Here is a 25090-nt window from a genome sequence, read left to right on the forward strand (position 1 = left end):
TCGGTGTGACATGAAGGCCCTACAGGTAAGGTTCATCTAGATACCTAATTAGGATGTCGTGAAGTGCTACCGTTTGTATTAAAGACGTGGGGAGACCAGATACATGTAAACAGAATCGTTCCAGATACGATGAATGCGGCGGGTGGCTCGTCAACACGTGGTAGATATGCTGTTTTGTAGATACTATCAGTAGGCATGAGGGTGCCGAATAGGGCAATTCAGTAAAAGACCCGAAGAGTTTCATAGACGACCCGCTCATTAATTTTCATGGTCTACATCTCAACAAAACTCCTCTGTGGTAAATACTGAGTTTGTGAGGCTATCGCCACAACCAAAAAGCCGCTTCAGCTACCGGCCTATGGTGTTCTCCATTATTTCCCAGCGGGGCCCGCTCCGCTGCAAAGACAGGGTGTTTGAGATCTTGGATCGGGCTGTTCGCGTTCGGCATTTGAACGGGCAAGATGCAATGGCCGGAACGTTTATTCTGGAAGTCCCCGGTCCGGTCCGGTCATATCTCGTCTTCTTTGAAGACAGGAAGAGGAGCAGATAAGGATCAATTGGCAGAATGTGGGGAAGCGGGCAGTGATGTCTAAGACGTATCGACCGGGAACAAATGCCGGCCCCGCATGTGTACACTCCAACAGTTCATGACGATAAGCAGATGGTAGGATGACGGAAATTCAAAAATATGCTCTTATTATTATTATATTCATCACTGTGGTTCTCAATCTTTCCATTCACCATGCACAATATTCACATAGACTCTAATAGGAGTTCTAGAGCCTGTCATATCCGCTACATAGTTCTCATTAGGACAAAGTATCTGTCATCTCAATGAGAGATAGCATACTCTCAGCATTACCTGTCACCATAGGCTATATTGCACTACTACGTGCGTGGTTGAAGGTTGGGTAGTATCGTTTGTATGGAAGATCATGTCCGGTAAGACATTGTGGGTGAGATGTGTGGTAGCTGAACTCTGTATGTAGTTCCTCTGTCAAGAAGGGCAAAAATATGTCCAAACGAACCACATTGCTCACCTTGCAGCTTCTAGTGGTGACCAGCTCCAGAGGTTATCTATGAATTGACCGAAATCTGAAGTTACCATAACCATCCTTTTCAATCTGGCCGCCGGAACCGAGATCTCGGCTCCAGGAACCGGTGATCGAAATATGCAGAATTCTTACCCAGAACCGCCTAGCTCGTCTGATTGACCAGAGATCCCGGGTCCACGGAGTACCATACCTTATTGGCATGTCTTTCACCATGGAAACTCGTTTTTCAGGAACGTCATATCATTCACCACTGATGATGACTAAATCTCAGACTTGGACTATATCTCTACATATTACTATAGGGTACGTAGGGAATTAGCTGTTGTTATTCATAGGTCGCTACCGTTGTGCAGCACTAGGTTGTTCTCGTATCGGCAGTTTTGGCTTTAGTGCTTCATTGTTATACTTATCTTAAAATAGATGATTTGGGTATATCTCTTGTAGCCTGTGTTACTCTGGATGCTATCTATAGCGTTGGGTAAGGTGAAAGAGGGATCGGTGGGTTCTCATCGAGCCAACATGTTATTCAAGAGGAACGCCACTTTCTTGACGCCATTATCTGATCCCAGTAACACAAATTTAAAATTAGGCCAGTTGATGATAAAGGCCAGAAACATGAGAGACAAACATAAAACATAGAGGCATAGGGAAAAGCTCCACAAGGTGTTAATGTTGATCCTGGTATAGAACTTCCTGCAACCATTCCCAAGTCTTACGTAGGACAGCTATGCAATTCTGTTGGGTTCAAGACACAGACTGGCCAGTCAAGGCCATTTGAAACCAGCTTACACTTACTATTGGGCTTTAGAAGCACATACAGATAGAACTTGGTCTGTTTTGCCATTCTCTGTCCAGTGGCATGTTCACGGCTATGATCCGCCACTCGAGAAGGCGTCTGGATAAGGTATATATAGAGATTATACCGATAAAATAGGCTTCATAGTCTCATCTGTATGCCTCCCATCCCAGATTTAATCACCAATGACATATTTACTTAGACTCGTCCTTGGCCAGCAGGTTTTCCACTCTCTTGACCTTATCCTCCGCCGTCTGTTTCTTATCCGTTCTATGACAAGATCATGATTAGCATGCAACCACACAAGACCCCATGGAAATAATGCATATGAAGGGTGGTTGAACTTACCGACTACCGACCCTCATCGACGACTGAATCCTGACTACACCACGGCGGTGCACAACAGCATGTGCTTTTCCTACAGCCGCCATTACCTCGTTCCACGATCCCTCTAAAGGTAACTTGTTAGCTTTATGCACCTGGAGTTGTGAAGTTTGCTGCAGCAAGTAGAGCCTAATATTGGTGCATGCCAGAAATAACGCACCCACGGTGGTACCAGCAGAGTGAAGAGTATACTTCAATCCACTCGCCTTGAGGACCTTTTGTACCTCAGCAATATCTTCTGCAACGGATACAGTTCCAGTTCCGATCTTTTCGTTGTCAGTATTAGAATGTCTGCATTCCCACCTCCATAGCGCTTCGAGGGACATAGAAAACCAAGACTCACGGGAAGAAGGCAAAAGTCGACATAGCACGACTCTGGCGTAGCAATACTTTCGTAATCCATAGTCAAAATCTCAGGTTCCAGTTTGAGTGGTATGAAATATGATTGAGAGTAAAGGTGGAAAAAATAAGGGGAATATATTGACGGTGTTCTAGGCTTCTGGGTCTTGGAGTTGGTCTAAAATCGCTGCTAATTGGCTGACATGACGTTGCAATCATCAACGACTTCATGATGCTGAAAATGCTGATAATGTTGCTGACGAGGGGCACAGCTGTGCATTACTCATGAAATACGTATTATCATTCACAGAGCAATTTTCAGTCAATATGACATCTCTATACATTTCTATTGAGAGTCTATCATCAAGGTAAATGCATATCATCCGCCCAACAGGCCAGTCTTATGTTAACATATCGCCACAAAGCTATCGACCCATCCCCCCTGTCCCGTGTTGTAATTCAATCTATGAAGATGCAAGCTTGCTATCCCAAACGCCTCGCTGTATGCCCATGTGACCGCACCGGATTAAACGGCAGGTCCTATCAAACCTGTGTAAATAATGTCGAGATAGAAGAGTGAAGACAAAGAAATTGTGTCTGAATGCTGAAATGCATTCAAGCCTGGAGAAACCTTTTATACCAACAGCACTGCGGCAGCGACGAAGGCAGTCAGGGCAACCATGCCGACTTGTCTGTCAGTGGTGCTGCCGATCGACTCATCCGAGACCTCCTCACGCCCAGTGGCGTCAGAGATGCCGTTCATCTTGTCTGTCGCTGCGAGAACCTGACCCTTCTCGAAGAAGTCTACCAGCACAAAGTTGGGCACAGCACCCCACTCCTGTCGACATTCCTGAAGATGCTTGCCCAGCTGACCATCCTCACTGGTACCATCACTGTTGACAGTATCGATGTTCTCAGTGTCAGGGACGAACAAGTCACTGTTGTCTGAAAGACTCTGATACTTGAAATGGTTGACGAGACCCATGTAGTTACTGGCCATGGCTGTAGCACCATCTTTAATCTTAGATGGGCGGTCGACAGTGCAGTTGAAGCCGGTGAGAGAAGGAACCTCAAACGCCGTCTCAAAGACATAGTCGAACTCTGGCATCAGGTAGGGGTACTGGGTCGAAGCATCAATGTTGGTGACGAAAGTTACGAGGCGTGTGCTGTTATCGATCATGGACTTGAGAGTAGGCCACTCGCTGGTCGGTTCCTGGGTAGCGGGTGCGTAAGCCAGCTCAGCAATGCCGGAACCGTTGATGGCTTGTCCAAATTCATCAGGTTTGGCATCGTCGGAGTTGACAAGCAAGAGAGTGACAACCTCATTCTTGTTCGCCTTCATCCACACGTTGATTTTAGTCAACCAGTCCTCGAGTGGGCCAGCATCGAGAATGCCACAGGAAGTGTGACAAAGACGGAGGGTGTTGTTTTCTTTGTGTACCTGGGCCTGAAGCAGACGAAGACCAGCGTCGAGAGCATCCGTGGCGTTGAAGTTCTGGTTACCTGCGGCGGCGAGTCCGTCGTTGCCATCGCGTAGAAAAGAGCTTCCGTGAGCCCCCATGTGTGTGATGTTGTTATAACTGCGGCTACAGAGGTCCGGAGAGTTGTTGCATGCTGTTGAAGAACCAGACCCTGACCCTGAATTTGATTGTGGGAGAGCGTAGACGGTGGACGTAGCAGCGAGAACTCCGGCCACGACGGAGAGAAGTGAGGACTGGAGCATGTCGATGAGTTTCTGATATGTGCCCGGCTTATCGAGAATCTATGTGTTAAACGAGACAGAAGAAAAATATGATGATGCAGAAGATAGACAGGAGATAAGAAACAAATCTAAAGAAGGACAGGTGAGGTTAATAAACCATGAAACAAAGAAAACAATATTTGCCATGGAGTAGGTCATGAGGTAGGCTGTAGGTCCCCGTAGGCATAGGGGATGAGATGGTTGTTGTCCGTGCTTTGAAGCTGACGTCGCCCCGGTCCAATTTTCTTTATTTTTTGTTCGAGGTTGGGGGCTCATCCAGTTGGCGGCGGCTCACTGAGAGCCATGGGAGCGAACCAAAAGAGACCCTAGATATCCACCGAATACCCACTGCCCGGAACACTGGAGTGATCGTCAAACGACCGAAAAGCCAAGACATTGAAGGTTGGGGCTGAGGTCGGGTCTGGTCTCGAGTGGTCCGGTCGATGCTGCGCCCCTTGAGACGTCAGCAGTGGATATGCCCTATAGGTGTTGTGTTACGCTTCAAACGCCGACGAGACAAATTAAGAATACCGTTTTTGCTCCAACGTCGTAAACAGAGTTTGCTTGACATCTGTTTGAGATACAGTTTGAGATTGATACCTGTCGAGCAAACCCTAGGTATGTTTTCTAAAGCATAAATAAGGCCTTTACTGTAAATCGATGTTACTTCATGCTCGATACACGTCATGCCCGGCTGGTCGGTGTTATCATACCGTGCAGATCAACATGGACCGTTTATCCATCCTGCCATCCAAGGCTCCAACTCCAACCACCACGGTTTACGATGCTAGTCGGCCAGCAGCGATACATCACACGTGTAGATGACTTATTCCAAGATGCCAAGAAAATATACTGTACCTTACAATGCGGGAGCCGAGACGTTGTCTCGGCTGAAGCCATTTGCCCTCCACATTCCGGACATTTGAGAACGCCTCGCCGCCAGCGAGATTGGATCTCGTTTGTCTAAACGTGTGGTACTCAATTGCCTCTCGTATCTAATATTAACCCCTTTTTGGCTCAACGAACTGAATTTTCTCAGGTATGCTCAGAATATCGTGACACCATTCAACTACAAAATCACATCTAACCTCAGTTTCCTATGCATACAACGATAACCAGCCATTCCTCGTGAAGGAGGTGGTGGTGGCGGCTGGGAGGCTGAGCAGACAACGTTTTCGAGGGGCATAATCTATTTTTATCTGTTTCATGCCATTAGCTTCCGTGGGTGGTGACCTACATCGACGTGGCGGCTCAAAATGTTGACCAAGCATGACGAACCTCACTTTTCATCGTACCAAACACGATGGCATGATGGTTGGTCTATACGTAGGTATACGGTCGTGGCGATTAATCGCGTTTCTTTCACTTAGCTAATAAGATAGACTTCAATAACCCCTCGATGCATGTTCGGTAACATTTTTCTTACTCGTGGCCATTGAACATTGTGGGGCCCCATTGCAAGACTGCAGATACCTATCACCGAGCAAGTTCTTGTCCTTGCGTACTCTTGCTTACTCAGGATCACCGTATTCTTCTTTCTTGTCCACAGAAGCCGCGGCTTCAATCTCTTTCAGCTGCTGCTTCCCTTCCTCCGTTGTAGCGTCAATGATTTCTTCCTCCAGGCTCAAAATGTTGGCCTGTAAAGCGATTCGTTAGCCCGTGAATTCTAACCTTGTCGGCAATCGTTGGCAACTTACCTCGCCAAAGAGACCCACGAGTTCCTCAGCCTCGTCAATCTTCATTTCACCCAGCACCTTGTTCACTTCGTCCAAGTTGCCCGTCTCCAAGGCCTTGCGCATCTCAGGCTTGAAACTTTCGAAGATCTTCCGCGCTTCCTGCTCTTCGGGGTCCTCGCTGTCTGCTGGAGGAACCTTGATGTTGATGACCGTACCAGGCTCCACGGCATGCAGCTGAATTTGCTCGACACCTTCGGCTTGCCCTTCTTTGGCTCGCTCGGCTAAAATCTCCCTTGAACGTGTTCGAATCTTCATATATGTGTCTTGCACATCCTTATAGAATACGTCCTGTGCCTGGTGCCCCTTGGTTGTGATGCGTTTGAAGAAAAGCCCCACACCATCCTTACCAAGAGCTCTGCAGTATTGTAGAAGTAGGGCCTGGTGCACTAATTGTCGCGACAACTCATCCTTGTTCTCTAGAGCAGCATCGAAAGCCTGAACCAGAAGGCCATCTGTCTCCCTCTCAACCAACAACTGAGGATTCTGCGACAGGAACTGGAGACTAGCCGCATAGTCATTTGCCCTAATGGTGCCAAATTTCTTTCCAGCCGGTGAAGATTCGATATCGCTGTCATCGTCCACCTTGACGTCTTGGTTTCCGGATGCCGAGCTTGAGGAGGTTTCAGCGAAACTAGGGTTCAGGAGCTCTACCTGTGTAGAGTCCTTCTTCTCTTCTGGCTTTGACTTGGCGACATGCGAGCTATCAAAACCTGTGTGAATGCCCTCACTTGTAATCTTTCGGCCTTCCTCCTTCTGCAACTCTTCCAACTTAGCTACTAGCTGTTTCTGCAGGTCCATTACCTTGTCCTCGTGTGACTGGATCTCAGAAATCATAGCTTCGTATCTGTTTTCCGGTTTCTTCTCATCCAAAGCCTTATTGACTTGGTCTAGGAGCGTTGCCATCATCTTAGTGTATGACGGTTGTTCCTTCTCCTGGGTATGAACACCCTCGGGTGGTGAAGGCGGCTTGTCATCTCTCGGATCTCCAGCTGATTCCATCACGGCTTGAAAGGCAACTTCTGCTGGGTTTCTGGTGGCAGCCTCGGAGGCATGGGCTCGCAGCGATGCCAGAAGCCCAGAAATTCGCTTCAGCAAACCATCGTTGACCACACGCTCATACTTGTAGGTCTCGATTTGTAACTTTCGGTGCTGTCTCTCCTGGTGAATCTGATTCTGCTTCGCGCGGATAAACGATCGCTTGTCGACATTAGGATGCACTTCAATGTCCGAGTCGTCACTGAGTTCCAGTGCGTCCTACCAAGGCTGTCAGGGACGGGATCGAGCAAACATGTTCCAAAACTTACCCATTTACTATAATCGACCGGCATGTTGTAGAATTTGATACGTATCAGTCACCGCCTTACAAGTGGTGTCGTGAGATGAGTTCAGTAAGGAGTGTTGGATAAGACCGCAGGAATGGAAGTTTCTGGACCTTGCTTTAGAGCTCTACCATGATAGCGGGGTGATTACAAGCAACCCCACTAGTATGGTTGTGGCAGACTGTGGCTGCTGTTTGTACCAGCCACAACACGGAGAACGGAGGTGAACAAAGCTACTAAGTCGATCACACCAAACGAAGAATGGTAACATGGATACTATTAAGTAAATTCTCATTGCCGCAGCAGTCAAACCAGACAACAAATAGTATCCTTAGCAATTATTCCACAAGCAAAAGTACGCCTTCGCTAAATGAACGATCTAGGCTATTGTACACATCAACATTGACGGGGTTGAATACCATATTCTAGTAGGACCACCGTCTCGTCCAAAACTCGGCAATCAAATGCTTCACCATGTTTTCAGCAAGCCTGGGAAGTCGGCCTATCGCCTACGACATCGTCTTCATGAAGTCATCCAGGTCGAAACTCTCCTCATACTGCTTGTTATCCCAAAGATCTCCCAAATCATCCAGCCATGCCTTCTTGCCTGGTACACGCACATCACCTGTCTCGATATCGACCATATCCTCTTCTCTTCCGTCGATGTTGTTCTTCTCCTTGTCGGCTAAGAGGTTTGGTGCGGCGTCTCCAACATTGAACAGATCAAGGATCTGATCTGTGTCCATCGTTGAGAGGCCAGCGTTCTGTTGATTTACGACTGTTGATGCGACATCAATCTTGAAACGTTGGAGGTTCAGAATTTTCTCCTCGAGAGTTCCACGGGTGATAAGGCGGTACACGTTCACCACCTTCTTTTGACCGATACGATGGGCTCGATCCATGGCCTGGAGATCCTTCTGGGGGTTCCAATCGTGCTCCACGAAGATGACAGTATCGGCTCCTGTCAAATTCAGTCCAAGACCTCCCACGCTCGTTGTTAACAAAAGCACGTCATACGACGGGTCACTGTTAAACTTGTTGACGATATCTTGTCTCTTGTTGGCTTCAACCGAGCCGTCAAGTCGGAGGTGAGATACTGAGGGCAATAACTCCTTCAATACCTTATTTTGCACCATATCGAGCATCTCCTTCATTTGACAGAAGATCAGCGCACGGTGGGGCTTAATAGGTTGGTAAAGAGGATCATTCGAATCACTGCCTTCAACGCCAATACCGCAATCCACCAGTAGATCTCTCAGAGCGGTCAACTTGGGTGCGTGCTGCGCATCCTCAATGGAGGTTCCTTGCTTGGCGAGAATCTTCTGCGTCTCATCGTAAAGAGTGCTTCCTGGTTTCATTACCATGGCAGGTGAGTTGCACAACTTTCGCATATACTGTAGCGCTTGGAAAATGTGTTGCTTAGCTTCTTTATCTTCACGACCCGCTTCGGCTTGAATCTTCTTGCCCTGTTTCTTTGTGAAGTCCTCGAATAGTTTTTGCTGTAGGTCGCTCAGGTCACAATAGTAATTCTGCAAGATCTTTGGCGGAAGATCGTTCAAAACCTCTTCTTTGAGGCGTCGCAACAGGAACGGAAGCACCTGTTTGTGAAGTGCTTCAATCGCCAAGGCACCCGCTTCCTGTTCCTTTGATGATGCCTTGCTAAATCGACTTGCAGCTATAGGTTTCGCAAAGCGGTCCAGAAAGACTTTTTCAGCACCCAAGAATCCAGGCATCAAAAAGTCAAACAGAGACCAAAGCTCCAAGACATTATTCTGAATAGGGGTGCCGGTGAGGATAAGACGATGATTGCTCGCCAGCTTCTTGACTGCCTGCGTGATCTTGGCCTTAGGGTTCTTGATCAGATGGCCTTCGTCGAGCACAACATAGTTCCAACTATGCTTATCGAGAACTTCTGCGTCATTGCGGCAGACATCGTAGGATGTGACTACGATGTCAGTCTCGCCAAGTCTGTCTTTCATAGCCTTTCTCTCCGCTGGCGGTCCAACATAGGCGGTCACGCTCAAGAATGGTGCATAGGTCTTGATTTCTTGTTGCCAGTGACCTGAAAGCGTAGGTGGGCAGACAATTAGTGACGGCAGCTTGCGAACATCCGGTGCCTGTGTCTTGGCAAACTCTTCGGCACGCTGATGATGATCGCTTGCTACGATACAGAGGGTCTGCAGGGTCTTGCCTAGACCCATATCATCACAAAGAATACCATGAAGGTGGTATTTATTGAGGAAATTGAGCCAGTTGACGCCTTCTTGTTGATACGACCGTAGCTCAGCCTTGATGGCTACGGGAATCTGGAACTGCTCTACCTTCTTTGGATCCAGCAGTTGAGCAATGAAGGTTCTCTCGCGGTCTCGTCCTTTCAGCAATTCCTCGGACAATCCGGGCGGGTCAGGAATTCCAGCTTCGAGAGGAACAAGTTTGACCAACGTGGCAAAGGATGTTGTTGCGATGAGGCGAATTTCGTTGTCAGAATCGCTCATTCGTCCTAAAACTGGCACAATCAAAAAGATGACATATGGCAAAATAGCATCCCCCATAACAGCAATCAGATGGTAGATAGCTTCGATTGCTCCTTGTCGGAAATTGAGGTCGACTGGATTGTTGATCGATGGGAGAACCTTCTCAACAAGTGCAGTCATACCTTCCACGGTCATGACACTACAGATTGTGGCCATACACTTGGCAGCCATGTACCGGAAGACTGAAAGTTCCGAGTGCAAAGCTTTTATGACAAGAGGCATCATTTGCATGATGAAAGGTTGCAAGGCCTTATCCAGAGTTGGAGTCATGGTGCGAATGACAGACATGGCGTCGACAATCTCTTGTCCAAACGTCTGTTCGGGATCCTTAGCCTCTCCAGGCAGAGTGTCAAGCGAGAAAGCTCGAACAAGAGGATCTTCCATGAATGTGCGGAGGCTGGGGACAGTTTCAAGTAGGCTGGCACCGTAAGTTCTAGAGAGAATTTCGAGGGCTTCTTTTGCACCTCGTCTGGTGATGCGGGCAGCTTTAGCTTCGCGGGCCCATTTAGCAGCATCTGGGTGATCGACACGATCCTCTTCCTTCTGCATGGACAGAACACAATCAGTCTTACTGGCATGAACTGGAAATTCAGGAGTCTCTGCAACTTCGACACAAGAGAACTTGACCAGGTTGGATACCACTTTATCGGCTGGTCCCTTTCGACCCTTTTCAGTGAAAAGCTGCACGAGTCTTGCAATTGTGTCAGCAGACCGAATTTGAAGTTGCTGGTTCTCTTCCGTTTTGACAGAGTCCATGATGCCCTTGATCAATGGGCTGGGTTTCTTCGGAAGCACTTTCATGCCAACCATTGCACACGCTGCTGCTGCCTTGACGCGAACATCACGAGCTGCCTTAACAGTCTTGGCTTCTTCAATGGCCAAAATGGTCATATCACGAGCGTCGGACAGCTGCTGGCTCGCTATCAGACGTTGACCGGGAGGCATGGCCTTCTTCAGTTTCTCATAGTCATCGCCGATACATTTCTCTGCGGTGGCAATGGAAAAGGCACTCGGGCCAGCTTCTGCTTCTCCTTGGACCACGACAGGCAGTGTCGGAAGTTTGCTGTGCGAGACCTTGCCATGGTCTCTGAACAGATGAATGAGCTGCTGGCATTGTGTCCTGACTCGCTGGATGAAGTTGACAAGATCCCTGTATGCCGCTGGACGTTCTGAATCAATAATGCGTTGTAAATTCTCGAGGTAACGAGGAGAATCGCCCAAGTGTTGGCTGTTCATGGCAAACTCGTCGATGATCACGCATGCTGTCATCTGGCTGGATGAAAATGCTGACCCTAGGCCAGGAATTAACAATGCATCATAATCGTCCAGGCTTGCGACAGGGACTCGAGACATGATGAAGCCCATTGCCTTGGCAGCCGAAACACGGGAGCGAATCAGCACATCCATGCCAACGAGATCCACGTCGCCTTGCATCATGTGACCATCGACATCATGCGTTAGGCTGGCTGTAGGGGTGTCGTCGACCTTTGTGGATTTCCGGCGACGCTTGGGAGCACGATCAGACCCATCGGGAGATGACGGCTTCCGTGGTGTGTGCTGAGTAACTCCGGGCATAGTATACGTGCCACCTGATGGTTTTTGGAAGAGTGAGGCGTTCATTGGGATCGGATTTCTCGAAACACCGATAGGGTGTAGAGTCAGTTGCATCATAGGATCGATGTGAGCAGTGAATTCGTCTGCAAGAACAGCAGGTTTGCTGGCTAGGCTCTCGACCAGAGACGTCCATAGGTCCAAAGACATGTTAAGGGCGTCTCTATCTCTTTCAACAAGAATATTTTGAAAGATCAATCGGAGAATTCTGCCGTTGAGCCAGCCCTGGGAGGTCTCTGCGTCAAGTTTTGCGAAAGTCGACAATGCTTTCAACACAGCCACCCTCACCGACGTGATGGTATGACGTAAAAAGGGGTAGAGTCTAGGGACAAGCAGGGTAAAGGAACGTTCTTCATCTTGAGCGGCCGATGCCTTCATTGCTTCGAGTACCTCTGGGAAACCACACAGAGTCGCGAGCAGATCCATAATTCGTCCAGTACTGGCGCTCAGGTCATCACCAAGATTTGAGAGACTTTCCCAGATTATGTTGACAAGTCCCTCGAGTTGTGTGGGCCGCAAAGTGACAAACTCCTTCGCCATGGGGATGAGCGTAGCGGCACTGACAGAACGGACATCGTCATCCATATCACCCAGGCCCTTCATCACAGTCTTTATTATGCCATCAATCATGTCGCTGTCCTGAAGGAGGAGGTCTTTCCTGACCGCGACGACATATCTCAGGCCAATCATCCCGCCATGGCACACTGACCAAACTGGCCTATCAAGCTTGAGATCTTCTTGCATAACCATTCTGTAGAGAATTTTGAAGGTGCTGTAAACAGATGGCGACGGTAGATGTTTCAGAACGGACCCAAGAGACTGTCCAATTGTTTCCCGAATAGGTGCCACAGAGGTATCGGAGCTGTAGTCAGTGAAGCGATCAAGCATTAGTACACAGCACAGCCGGCAGGCCATATCATCAAGCCATTTCTGATTGAGGACATCATTCTCCTTCCTTGTCTTGTCGCGTAGCTTCCCTGCACCTCCACCATGTACTCGGATAACTTCACGAAGGCCCATGGCAGCTCCGTGTCGGGTTTCCCAGGAAGGGTCAAACAAGTCCACTTTGAGGAAATCGCATAACCGGTCATATGGCCACTCAGCGCCCTCCATAGTCTCCTCCGCTTCTAGCTCGGATTTTATGGGGATCACTGGTCCTTTGAACTCGCTCACAACCTTAGTGTCCTCATCAACATCGGCAGGACGATCGAGATTGAAGTAGTCGTTGACTTTGCTGTTCTTCTTGGTGTCTCCATCTGGCATGGCCGTGTCGTCTCCCAGGTTATCGGATCCAGATGTCATGGAGCGCCTGACAGAAAGATCTCCGAATCCTCCCTTACCTTGGGATGCTTTCATTGCCTCTCTTTTGCGTTTTCGTTTTAATACATTGAGCTGTCGAGAACTCAGTTGAGATTCTTCAGGCGCTTGTGATTGAGCACCAGATCCGTCAGGACGAGCGTGTCCATGCCCGTTTGTGGTGTCCATTGGGGTCATGGGCGCAGTAAGGTTGTCGCCACCTGTGTATGCGATTTCGTCATCTTCGTACTTCCTTCCAAGTAGTCCTAATCGCCCATTGAGAGTCTTCTTTTGATGTGTCAGTCGCGCTTGCGGATCAAGCGCTGCTAGTCCATATTCGATGCCACCACCACGCAGTAGTTCTTTGCCGTATTTGAGAATCATCTCAACATTGAGAGACTCCAATTTGAAGAGACCATCATCAGAAGGTAGCTTTTTTGCGTCATCTTCCTCCTCCTTCTTAATATGTCCGTTTTCGGGCACAGGCTCCTCCTTCTTCCCTTCCTCGGGCGCATCTTCAGAGTTCGGGTCGTAAACAGGGGCATGCTCTACAATTTTTCCAATAGCAGAAGCTGCGGTTCTCCTTGTCTCCCATTCTTTGTGTCTCAGATAAGGGACGACACGAGAGAGGAGATTGAATAATTCATCAGGGTGTTGCTTTTGCCAATCAGCAAGCTGATTAACAGCAGTATCACGGATGAGTCTCGTACTACCCGTTTCGAGGATACTACAATTCTGTCAGTTTCAATCTCATGTAACAGGAGAAATAGCGCTTTAGACGACACATGTCCCGGATTTCATAGATCCGGGGGTTTGTTAGGATTTGAATAATGAAGCACACTTACGTGACTAATCTGTCAAGTCTAAATGGAGCGTCAGTACATTGAGACTATGTGGATATGACGTTTGGGAAAACTTACCTCGAAGCCATTGTGTGTATTAGTTGGTTGTAATATTAAGCGCGTGTCATGGCATCTCGGTCGCTGAACCACAGTTGTCAGTCTTCAGCACTTTCAAGAAGTCAAGCCTTCAACGGAAACCAATGATATGAAGATTGTGTCAATATAGTACCCGGCGCGGCGAAATCGTGTAGCGCGACGCGACGGATGCAGTGGGTCGTCGGGTGTGAGATGCATGCATCCGGTAGACGAGACCGAAGGCACAGGAAGATATGGGAACTCGGTTCAACAAGCGTCACTCTCGGCTTCATTCGAGTGATAGGGATTGTGAGAAGATAACAGAAAGACTTTGAAGGAGTGCAGCCAATTTGGTGTGAAATATTAATGAATGAAAAAAAATCAACTGTGCATGACGCAGTGTGGGGGACATAGCAACGGATCATAATATATACCATAGTAGGTCGAAGGGGAATGATAACGATCGAAGAAGGGAAAATTCAAAAAGTGAGAGGCATTGAACCACTTACCGGTTGAGTTGGTGGTAAAAAGGTAATTCGGTGTCAAGCCTCAAGAGCCAAAGCGCACCACCTTGATTCAATTTGTAAAACCCAGCAAAGCTGTCAACACCAATTGTTGCTTGCCGAAGGTCCCGGCCAAATCGAACTGGTAGTTAAGATATCCCAATCCCCTGTCTACACTGCATGCAGCATCGGCACTTAAAAGTCAGATTAGAGTGGATGTGGTGATGTTATGCAGAGGAATATGCTGCAATGAGACGTAGCCGATCAGTCGTGACGATGGTCGGCAGTTTTAAGTCTTCCAATGACTCTGGTTGGCCGGGCTGCAGGCGCTTGAAAAGGCTGGGGTTGTTGGTGTAAGTTCTAGATGACTTGTATTGGATTGGATGGCCAAGTGTCCGCTCGCTGTATATAACAGCAATCAATAGGGGAAATCAGCCGGGGTTAAGGGATGATTGAAAATTAAAGTGGGTGCAGCTTGAATTTGTTGTCGTACTGGAAGTTTGCGATTGCCCGAGTAGGCAGGAGTGGTGCTTTTCCTTGGTTGCTGCTACCACTTGCGCAAGCTGCTGCTGCTGTGGTTCCGGGTGGCCAGCTGGGAAAATCGGGGTGGAGGGCAGGCCGGGTCTTCTATAAGTGAGTGCTTGTATTTTTATACACGCGGCGCGGCTTTGAGGAGCACGGCCAACGGTTTCTTTCGTTGCGCTCGCTTAATTTCCCTCTTGCCTGCTAGCGTCGTGATTTGGCCCCTGGTCTTTTTCTTGTCTCTTGTTGCCTTTGGCCAACTTCAGCCCAGTCTACCCACTTAGAGCCCATCTCGACTGGCTGGCCCACTTAAGGTGTGGCCCAACCGTGCTGGGGACAATAAGACAGCACCAGCCTCATGGCGATCTTTTGCAAATATGTAGAGGATGACATTGAGAAGTCATCCTGCGGTTTAATAATTGATCCGGGGCTATCTCTTATAAAAAACTCAATGTTAATAATGGCATTTTCGCTTACCCTGTATATAACTTAAATCTTATATATTAAATTTATTAGTTATTCTTTATTGTCTTTCTTTTATTGGTATCTCTATATGTAAATATAGTTTATTAAAGTAAAGTCTTTAAACATTTTATAATAATACATATATAATGTAACATAGTTGTGGTTACACAAACTGAAACATACCCTATAGGAAGCAAAGACAAGCAGTTATCAGGTTGGTAGGTACAAAGCACATGGGCATGGGAATGTGATAAGTCAGGCCAGTATCCGAATGCAGTGCTATCCCGAAGTTGGTGTGAATGAAAATGTGTTGTAATAATTATTCATATCAGAATTGCACTTCATGCTTACACACAGAGGGTACATGATATCATGGCTCGGTCAGATCTGTAAGATCCAGCCTACGACAAGCCAGGCCAGTAACCTCTACTGGTAGCGAAAATGGATAACTATGTGCATAAAATTGGCTGCACTGAGATGTAGGGATCTATGCCGCTCCCTACATAGTAAGCGAAACGCTTTAAGTTCCTATAGCTTACGCTGTACTCAAATCTGATGTAGTTATCCTTTTCCCCATCGAAAGTCACTAAATGAAGCAGATCGCTGACAAGGATACCTTAGTAGCCAGCATCCATGAAAGGATGACCAAAGCTCTAAGAAACGAGGAAGGTGAGGTAAGGTACCTTTGGTACTGAGGTAGACAGCACAGACCACACGGAGAACAGAAAGGAAATTCTGCCTAGCTTTCCAGGCAGAAACCGCGTTCCAGCTCAACGACGCGCCAATGCCAACCACTTTGATCGCGGTCTAGATTCCAACGACGCGTCAAATCGCAGCAAAGTGGCACGCAACCCTACAGATCGCATACTTTGTCAAGACTGCACAGTCTCCTGCAGTAAAGCCGTCTTGACTTTTCGCATGTCGCGCAGGAGCGCCCGCGCAGTTAAACATGTATATCAAGCAAATCATCATCCAGGGCTTTAAAAGGTATGTGGATTGACATCATTGCTGCCCTCGCATTCACCCAACAATCCGGTTCATTGCTAATACTGCCATAGCTACAAGGACCAGACTGTAATCGAACCGTTTTCCCCAAAGACCAATGTGATTGTCGGTCGCAATGGCTCCGGAAAAAGTAACTTCTTCGCCGCCATTCGCTTCGTTTTGAGCGATGCGTATACACAAATGAGTCGCGAAGAGCGGCAAGGCCTTCTCCACGAGGGCTCAGGCTCAGCCGTTATGTCGGCTTACGTGGAGATCATCTTCGACAACAGCGACGACCGATTTCCAACTGGCAACAAAGATGTTATTCTACGCCGCACAATCGGCTTGAAGAAAGACGAATACTCTGTCGATCGAAAGGTTGTAACCAAGGCCGATGTCATGAATCTGCTTGAAGCGGCCGGATTTTCACGATCAAACCCCTACTACATCGTACCTCAGGGACGAGTCACCGCCTTGACCAACATGAAAGAGTCCGACAGGCTCAACTTATTAAAAGAGGTAGCGGGAACACAGGTGTACGAAACGCGTCGCGCAGAGTCGCTCAAGATTATGAACGAGACCAATAACAAGAGAGAAAAGATCGATGAACTGCTGGAATACATCAAGGAAAGGCTTAGCGAACTCGAGGAAGAAAAGGAAGAACTCAGAGCGTTCCAGGACAAGGACAGAGAGAGACGGTGCCTCGAATATGCCTACTACCACAACATCCAGCTCGGGATTCAAGCAAACCTGGACGAGCTTGATAACGTCCGGCAAGACGGAATTGATAGTTCTGATACCAACCGAGCAGAGTACACTGAGGGCGAGAAGGCGATATCAAGGCTTGATTCAGAAATACACAAGCTGCAGAGAGAAATGGAGCTTTTGCAGATCGAAAGGCGACAAGTCGAGGAAGATCGGCGCGACGGCGCGAAAGCCTTGGCCAAGGCTGAGATGAAGGTTAAGAACTTGAGAGAAGGTCAATCTGCACAGGAACAAGCCCGCGCACAACATGCAGCTGAACTTGAGTCCGTGCAGAATGAGATCGCATCCAAGGAACAGCAGCTTTCAACCATTAATCCAGCCTATAACCAAAAAAAGCAGGAGGAAGACGAAATCCGACGACAACTTGATCATGCTGAAGCCACACGTAACCGCTTGTTTGCCAAACAGAGCCGAGGTTCCCAGTTCAGAAACAAGTCTGAGCGTGACACATGGTTGCGGAAAGAGATACAAGAACTCGAACTCAACATAAGCACTCAAAAAGCCAACAAGATTGATGCAGATGAAGAAGTTGAAAGGGTCCGCGAATCAATAGCACAGGCAGAGCAAGACGTTGCTGACTTACGGAATCGTTTGGCCAACTTCAGTGGCGAGAAAACAGCCCTTGAAGAGGAGGTTGCCAAGGCCCGCGACATTATAGACAAGCTTAACGATGAACGAAAGCTAGTTCGTCGTGAGGATGACAAACTCAACTCAGTTATAGCCAATGCTCGGCAGGAGAAGGAGACAGCTGAACGTGAGTTGGCTCACGCAATGGATGGATCGACTGCACGTGGTCTGGCGACGATCCGACGATTGAAGCAAGAGCGAGATATCCCCGGAGCATATGGGACATTGGCTGAACTGCTTGAAGTTAGTGATGCTTACAGACTTCCCGTTGAGCAGATTGCCGGCGCAAGTCTGTTCCACTATGTCGTTAACAACGCAGATACAGCCACTTATCTCGCAGACACCCTATACAGACAACAGGGAGGCCGAGTTACATTCATGCCTCTCGCCCAACTACGGCCCCGGCAAATTAAGCTTCCCAGGTCTAATGATGCCGTACCTCTCTTAAGCAAGATCAACTACAACGAAGAGTACGAGAAGGCGTTCCAGCAGGTCTTTGGAAAAGCTGTCGTATGTCCAAACCTTACAGTAGCAAGCCAATATGCAAGAAGCCATGGCGTCGACGGCATCACTCCGGAAGGTGACACAACCAACAAGAGGGGTGCCATGACAGGTGGATATATTGACCCTCGAAAGTCGCGCTTACACGCCGTACAAGCCGTGAATAAATGGAGGGATGAATACGAAAGGTTGTTAGCGCAATCTCGTGATATCCGAAAACAGACAGAACTCAAGGACCAGGAGATCACAGCTGCGATGTCAGACCTACAAAAGGCCAACGAAAGACTAAGACAGGCTGTCGACGGGTTTGAACCACTGAAGCATGAACTGATTAACAAGTCAAAGCATCTGGAGAAAGAGCTGAGCCACCTCGATGCCGCCATCAAACGTCGAGATGCAGTCGAGAAGAACATGAACAGCTTCTTGGAGGATCTTGCCGCACATGAGGCCGAACTTCGATCTGACTTTAAGAAAACCCTGACCGCCGCTGAAGAACGCCAGCTGGAGGAACTCGGGACAAGCACCCAGGAGCTCCAAAAGCAGTGGAATGAACTCAGCCGAGCCCGGCGTGATCTGGAAAGGCAAAAGCAACTTCTTGAAGTGGACCTTCGCCAAAACCTGCAAATGAAGCTTGATCAACTCAACAGCCAGGCTTTTGAAGACTCAACTGGATCCTCGGGCGGTGGGTTGAAAGATGCCCAAAGGGAACTCAAGAAGGCGCAAAAAGTACAGAAAGCTGTCGAGGCAAGCCTCCAGGAACTTGAAACCAAAATGGATAATACACAAGCGCGGCTCGAGGAACTGGCAAATGAGAAGGCTCAACTAGAGCAAGCGCAGAGTGAGATATCCGCGAGGATCGAGAAACAGCAGAAGAAGATGGACAAGAGTCTCCGAAAGAAAGCCGTTCTGTCAACACAAGCAGCCGAATGTGCACAGACTATTCGCGACCTAGGTGTGCTTCCCGAAGAAGCCTTCGACAAGTATGAAAATATGGACCCTAACCAAGTAAGTTTTGTACTACTTAAACCCAATGAGAAGTGACTAACGTGTTGGCAGGTCTCAACCAAGATCAAGAAAGTGAATGAAGCACTGAAGAAATACAAGCACGTGAACAAGAAAGCCTTTGAACAGTACAACAACTTCACAACTCAACAAGATCAGCTTATGAAACGACGTAAAGAGTTGGATGACTCTCAGGAGTCAATTGAGGTACTCGTTGAGCATCTCGACCGCCGAAAAGACGAGGCAATTGAGCGGACGTTTAAACAGGTTTCCAAGGAATTCACAACTATCTTTGGCAAGTTGGTGCCTGCCGGCCATGGCCGCCTGCTCATTCAACGACGGGCGGATCGTCGTCAAGAACCCGTCGACGAATCAGACGGAGAGGCACGCGGTGTTGAAAACTACACTGGTGTTGGCATCAGTGTTTCATTCAACTCAAAACACCTCGATGAGCAGCAGAAGATCCAGCAACTCAGCGGTGGTCAGAAGAGTAAGGCATATTATTCCCTTTGCTGTGTCCAACTACTAACAGGAGCAGGTTTATGTGCCCTTTGCCTTATATTCGCCCTCCAGGCTACGGAGAGCAGTCCCATGGTGATTTTCGACGAGGTGGATGCCAATCTTGATGCCCAATATCGTACAGCTGTTGCGGCCCTCCTTGAGTCCATCTCTAAGGAAATTGGTACTCAGTTCATTTGCACCACATTCCGACCTGAGATTGTGCATGTCGCCGACAGATGTTATGGTGTGACGTTCCGTAACAAGACCAGTTCAATCGACTGTGTCAGCACGGAGCAGGCTCTTGAGTTCGTAGAGGGTCAAGCGAAGCCTACTTGAGAGAATGCAAATGGGGGACTGTAATCAAAGAGGCTTGTAGAGACTATACCTGGGGACGACGGAATGGCGTTGGGCGGCTTAAGATTTATTCCTTATGCGATTACGATGAAGTCGAGACTTTCTAGGCTGTTGTTCTTAGATGGAACGAAATTAGGCGTGAAGCTTTTACCAATCCCAACGAGACGACTAAGTTTCTTGAGTCCCAAAATACCCATACGAACATTTTCAGTGACTGCATGAATATGATGGATTCCTCTTTGACCTACTCTTATGATATTCTGGCTTGACACAAGGTTATCGCAGCTGAGGACAAACGTGCAGAAATAAACCCAAGTGACATGTTTTGACGTCTTGATTCTTGTGTACAGCAAGTATACATGATAATTATACACGCAGCAACGGCACTGCCAGTTCTACCCAACCTCTATAGTTACCGATCAGTCATCATGTTTCGTACCCCCTTCCAGTAATCCTTTGGCAATTCCTTTTCCAGCTCCTCGCGAGTCAGCCACTTGAACTCGGTGTAGCCAAAGGGGTTATTCTTAAGATCAGCCTGACCAGCCATTATCCTGCCCTTGATGAAGAATGTCTTTTCACCCTTCTTCTCGACGACGCCGTCGGCAGTCACCTTGGGTCGTGAGACGACATGGGCGACTGGCACGCGGCTGACAATCCATGTGTTCATATTGACACCAGCAGCCTGGTCGAGGACTCGCTTGGCGGACTATTGGAAGATTTAGCACTATCCAACAACCATTTTCGAACATGTCTTACCTCGTGAAGATTTTCATCCTTAGGAATCACATCAGCGGGGAAGCCCCAACCGTCCTTACCCTTGACCACAAGATACAGGGTTCGATCGAGTTGACGATCCAGTCTTTGAACATCACCCTTACGATCTGCTTCAGTCACACGATCCGCAGGAGGCTCAACAGGGATGACATCCTCAGGAGCGATAATCTCAGCATCATCACTGACACGTGCCTCAGCATCCCTGAGCAAGGACTTGACAATAGTCTCCTGGTTGCTAAGCTCATCGCCAACCTTAAGTTCGTCATCCCACGCCTTGGAACTCTTTCCATTGTAGACACCCAGCTCCTTGGCCACTGTGCCCTTGCGCTCCTGGACCTTGATGTTCCAGTCTAGACGGCGAGCCGTATCAGGTTTGAAGTAAATACTCGTGATAAAGGGAGTGTTGAGACGTTCTTCGAGACGTTTCTGGTAGAAAAAGAAAGCATTTTCAAAAGGATGGAGTTTCCGTGTCACCAGAGGTGGTCGCGTGAGAATTACACCAGAGCGAACGTCGTAGGGCGGCGGAGAGCGAGCGGGTGCAGGAGTAGAGGTATCGGTGGGGGTTTTCGCTACGGCTGCGGCTAGAGATGAGTAGAGCCGTGCTGGGTATCTAGATACAGAAGAAGAGGAAGCGCATCGTGTGCACAGATTAGGAGAAGCTGAGATGTTTTCTGTTAGTTATATGAGTCTTGGAGTGGGTTTAAAGGCGATCAATTGTTGAGCGTAAGAGCAGGACAGATGAGGGAATTGTATGGACTCACTAGATAGCACAGCCTGAGCGGCTTTCGAACCCCGGCTTGAAGCTGTCATGCTGTCTGTCTTCGCTCCGTGGGTTGTGACTCCCGAACGTTGCGACTCGGTGATCGAAGCTGGATGGTGATATTCAACAGCGGCTTCACGAACTTTTCGTCTGGGCCTGGACGGTACGTACCGCGGAGCGACAGGCCCGAGTGGAGGGCCCCAGAGTCGATGAATTATTCGCGCCTGAGGCAACAAGACATATATCATTAAAATAGATTTCCTAGCCTCTGTCTCCTCTTCTTCTTTCTTTTCCTCTCAAGGCACCATTTCCTTATCGTCAAGACCTGTTTCCACCTCCAGAACGTCTCGATCATTTACGTGTGCCGAGAAGAATTCCGCAGTCTTTTTCGCTAGCGGGGCCTGCAAGAAAATTCTTTATCCTACCGGGTTCTGTTAGATAGATACTGCTGACATTTCGTGTCATCTCAATATGGTTTGATAACCGACTAAAATATTACTCCTTTTAACGGAGTCGTTTCAAGTACTTGTAGCTGCGCCACTAGAAGCAAACGCCGTACATGTGGTAGACTTTGGATCCAAGCCGATCACTCTTGTCAGCCAAAGGTGACCATTCTCAATGACATTGACCAAACAACAACAAAAGTGGCAGACGCCAATGAGAAGGTTCGTATTAGAACAAGAGACTACCTAGTGACATAAGAGCCATATGCAAACATGACCCGAACTTATGATATCTGTACATATATCGAACTCGCGTTTGATACCCGATCTCAACTCCGTTGTGACACCACGCTATCAAAATGCAATGAATCATGCCCGCCTTTCGAAAGATGCTGGGTATCAAACCACATGGATCCCCTTGATGATGCCTGAACGCCTGCTTAACTCTTGTTTCCCGCCTTGATTCATTCTATCATTAAGCTAAGCAGACAATTCTGCAACTGCTTGAGCAACCTCCTTAGTTGCTCTGTTTTCCCATTGCCGTCGGGCTTCATCGCTCAATGATGCCGCGCCTTTCACCTCGTCATAAAGTTTTCTTGAAATATCTCTGTTGATAACCGAGTATTGTTCCGTTGTTAGTTTTCTAGACCGCCAATGTGGTCGTAATGCGCCCTTGACAATCTCATTTATGCTGATCTTATCTTCCTGGGTGATATTGGAGTCTGCTGACGGTTGTTCCTCTTTTTGTGCTGCTACCTCAGATGGACGGCGTGGCCGTGGTTGTCGTAGTTCTAACGGTCGGCTCTCTGGGACCTTCACCGAGCGCGTCTCTGAATCGGACTGGTCATTGCTTGTATGAGTCGGGGAATAGTTTGCATGGGGTCTGGTTGAACGCGTCTCTGAGTCGCCGTGGTCACGGTTTGAACGAGTAGGTGAATAATTCGCGGGGGCGTAACGAGGTTGAATAGTACTGCTGAGCGAGAGTGTTGGTGAAGTTGGTCGGCCGTTGAAGTTTGGCATAGGAGGAGGGGTAAGAGAAAGAGCCCGTGGGCTACTGTAATTTGATGGGGACGGAGATATCGCCGGTGAGAGGGCTGGGGATGAAGCCTCTGGCGCATGCCGCCACCCATTGGTAGTCATTGTTTCGTCCTCAGACATGATGCTGGGCTCGAGTTCTTTCAGTAGTGATGAAACCAAGGGAGGGTCGATACTGCTATGGTCGACAGTACCATTTCTGGATGACGATCCATTGGGGACAGCTCGTGTTGACGAGGGCCCAGCCGGCGCTGGAGAAGATACAGAGCTTGAACCTTCACCATTCTGGGTGGGCAAGCGACGTGTTCGAGGGCGCTTGAGCTTCCTTTCGGGTTCTTGAACAGGTTCGCGAGGAGACGCAGTCACAGACCGTGCTTTGCGCTTGCGAGAAGTGGTGCTGGGTTCATCTGTTTCGCGAGCACGTTCCAAAGCGCCCCAAGCTCGTCTTTCGTCAGCCGTTTCTTGTACTGGCTCTGGTGCTGACTGAAGCCGTTCGCTGATAGCAGAAGGTATGTTGTTTATAAATACGTCACGAGCGCCCAGACGGCGGGCAATGTCCATTCTTTGCTGCCAGCGTTCGAGTTCGCGTCGCCCGAGTTCCTGGAATCTCCTGTATTGCTCTAATTCCTCATCCTCATCATCGTGGTTGTCCAAATCCAAGTCGCTCATCTCGTAGAATCGCCCGGAGAACTGACCCCAGGCGCCTTGCCACTCAACATTTCGAGCTTGTCGACGGGCTCGCCTTAATCGTGCTCGAGTTCGTACGTGGTAACCACGGGCGTTTCGGGGGTTCGGACGTCGCACGTATGATGGACGAGGAGATTGTTCGCCAGATTCAGTGGTCCTTGGCTCTTCCACCAGTTGAAAAAGGTGAGAACACTCCATACAATACCAATCACCGTCTGGAATGGCATCCAGACCTATACAATGCGTATGGTAGGCCGCATCGCAGCTGTCGCACAGGAGAAGAACATCCTCCCTCTCTGAAGAGTTGCAAATAGGACATGGGTTGCCTTGCTCTTCCTCCTCTTCGTCTTCGGGGTTTTCGCCAAGCCACTGTCTTACATCGAATTCAGCAACCTGTTTTTTATCTTGGACATCGTATTTCGAAATGGCGGTACCTGCAGAAAAGAAAGGGTTAGTGGATGGACATATGTGAAGTAAGAGGATAAGCTTCCGACATACCATCGACCCCGTTGTACACTCGAACTGAATGGAAGGGATTACGACAAATTGGACATGTGTTTGTCTTTTGCGCCCAGGAACGAATACATGCATCATGAATAATGTGATTACACCCGTCAAGTGACGCAACTATGTTCAGATAATTGGAGTCATTCTCAAGAACATCTGAGGTTGTGGAGGTTGTGGTAGGAACAGGTGCGGACTCGGGTGCGGATGCGGGCTCGCCGCCAGAAACACCACCAGCAGCATCACTCGCAGCTACAGTGAGGGCAGCTGGAGCTTGGAGGGCAGCCGAGGGTCGGGGCAGAGGATCCAGGCATATGATGCACTGCTCCGCTTCAGACATGATGTCGAAATTGATAACGCAGATCGTATCTTGATGAAAACATGTAAAATAAGATCGAGTGAATTAAAGTCGAGGCGAGCCGTCGATTCGAGCAGGCGGTGATGGTGGTAAAAGGGAATGGGATGGGATGGGATGGATGGAGAGGTCCCGTCGTGATCGATTAGGCGGGATGGCTCGTTTTTGGGGGGGGCAAAGTACCGTAACTTAGCAGGCTGGCTTAGGTTGACACCCGAATGGTGATGCATTAGTGGACAGGAGCCCTGCAGGCAAAGGCAGAGGAAAATAAGAAGAAGAGATCCAGCTCTAGTGGAATGGATGTTTTCAAGGAGCCCAGGAGCCTGGCAGGGACGTGATCGGGGCCAATGAGCGCTCCCCCGTCCTGGATCAGCGCCACGCCTGGTAGAAATAAATGTTAGGTTATGTGCCTGCAGAGCAAAACAAATGCACGGTGGGGAGAGACCCTGATGACGGATGACTCTTGGTCGCGTCAGGCTTGATTACCGTACCTAGAGGTAGGCATTTTGAACACAGGCACGTTAGAACGCACAAGGTAGTAGGTAGGTAGCTAATTCTCAATACTTTCTGTGTAGGTCCT

General features: G+C 48.6%; 7 protein-coding genes across 12 annotated transcripts; 1 reads left to right on the plus strand and 6 right to left on the minus strand.

Moving 5' to 3' along the window:
* Window positions 1-1839: 1839 nt before the first annotated feature.
* On the minus strand, window positions 1840-2702 carry FOIG_05731 (uncharacterized protein). The gene is made up of 4 exons (XM_031204496.1): window positions 2579-2702; window positions 2396-2501; window positions 2200-2302; window positions 1840-2121 (listed from the first exon to the last, which is right to left on the minus strand). Exons 1-4 carry the CDS (start codon window positions 2636-2638, stop codon window positions 2046-2048), a joined length of 345 nt encoding a protein of 114 aa, XP_031066325.1. The 5' UTR covers window positions 2639-2702; the 3' UTR covers window positions 1840-2045.
* Window positions 2703-2878: 176 nt separating this feature from the next.
* Window positions 2879-4583, minus strand: FOIG_05732 (uncharacterized protein). The gene has a single exon (XM_031204497.1). It carries the CDS (start codon window positions 4295-4297, stop codon window positions 3209-3211), a length of 1089 nt encoding a protein of 362 aa, XP_031066326.1. The 5' UTR covers window positions 4298-4583; the 3' UTR covers window positions 2879-3208.
* Window positions 4584-5246: 663 nt separating this feature from the next.
* Window positions 5247-7521, minus strand: FOIG_05733 (cell division cycle protein 37). Of its 4 annotated transcripts, none has more exons than XM_031204499.1 (4): window positions 7356-7521; window positions 6013-7305; window positions 5594-5952; window positions 5247-5514 (listed from the first exon to the last, which is right to left on the minus strand). In XM_031204499.1, exons 1-3 carry the CDS (start codon window positions 7377-7379, stop codon window positions 5827-5829), a joined length of 1443 nt encoding a protein of 480 aa, XP_031066328.1. In that variant the 5' UTR covers window positions 7380-7521; the 3' UTR covers window positions 5247-5514; window positions 5594-5826. The 4 variants fall into 4 exon arrangements, with proteins under 4 accessions (XP_031066328.1, XP_031066327.1, XP_031066330.1 ...); XM_031204500.1 differs by lacking the exon at window positions 5247-5514 and having other exon boundaries at window positions 5615-5685; window positions 5742-5952; window positions 7356-7474; XM_031204498.1 differs by having other exon boundaries at window positions 5247-5952; window positions 7356-7510.
* A 69-nt stretch (window positions 7522-7590) lies between these two features.
* FOIG_05734 (uncharacterized protein) lies at window positions 7591-14848 on the minus strand. Of its 3 annotated transcripts, none has more exons than XM_031204503.1 (4): window positions 14238-14848; window positions 13732-13794; window positions 13657-13674; window positions 7591-13538 (listed from the first exon to the last, which is right to left on the minus strand). In XM_031204503.1, exons 2-4 carry the CDS (start codon window positions 13740-13742, stop codon window positions 7880-7882), a joined length of 5688 nt encoding a protein of 1895 aa, XP_031066332.1. In that variant the 5' UTR covers window positions 13743-13794; window positions 14238-14848; the 3' UTR covers window positions 7591-7879. The 3 variants fall into 3 exon arrangements, with proteins under 3 accessions (XP_031066332.1, XP_031066333.1, XP_031066331.1); XM_031204504.1 differs by having other exon boundaries at window positions 7620-13538; window positions 13732-13821; window positions 14238-14837; XM_031204502.1 differs by having other exon boundaries at window positions 7620-13538; window positions 13732-14837.
* A 1079-nt stretch (window positions 14849-15927) lies between these two features.
* Window positions 15928-20285, plus strand: FOIG_05735 (structural maintenance-chromosome 3 (chondroitin sulfate proteoglycan 6)). Its single transcript, XM_031204505.1, has 4 exons — window positions 15928-16205; window positions 16277-19100; window positions 19152-19587; window positions 19636-20285. Exons 1-4 carry the CDS (start codon window positions 16168-16170, stop codon window positions 19932-19934), a joined length of 3597 nt encoding a protein of 1198 aa, XP_031066334.1. The 5' UTR covers window positions 15928-16167; the 3' UTR covers window positions 19935-20285.
* Window positions 20168-21662, minus strand: FOIG_05736 (uncharacterized protein). The gene is made up of 3 exons (XM_031204506.1): window positions 21488-21662; window positions 20709-21385; window positions 20168-20658 (listed from the first exon to the last, which is right to left on the minus strand). The coding sequence occupies exons 1-3, from the start codon at window positions 21534-21536 to the stop codon at window positions 20365-20367; spliced, it is 1020 nt and encodes a 339-aa protein (XP_031066335.1). The 5' UTR covers window positions 21537-21662; the 3' UTR covers window positions 20168-20364.
* A 311-nt stretch (window positions 21663-21973) lies between these two features.
* FOIG_05737 (uncharacterized protein) lies at window positions 21974-24864 on the minus strand. The gene is made up of 2 exons (XM_031204507.1): window positions 24150-24864; window positions 21974-24085 (listed from the first exon to the last, which is right to left on the minus strand). Exons 1-2 carry the CDS (start codon window positions 24493-24495, stop codon window positions 22410-22412), a joined length of 2022 nt encoding a protein of 673 aa, XP_031066336.1. The 5' UTR covers window positions 24496-24864; the 3' UTR covers window positions 21974-22409.
* Window positions 24865-25090: the final 226 nt, after the last annotated feature.

This window comes from Fusarium odoratissimum (assembly GCF_000260195.1).
Source record: "Fusarium odoratissimum NRRL 54006 unplaced genomic scaffold supercont1.7, whole genome shotgun sequence".
In the NCBI taxonomy this organism is placed as follows: domain Eukaryota; kingdom Fungi; phylum Ascomycota; class Sordariomycetes; order Hypocreales; family Nectriaceae; genus Fusarium; species Fusarium odoratissimum.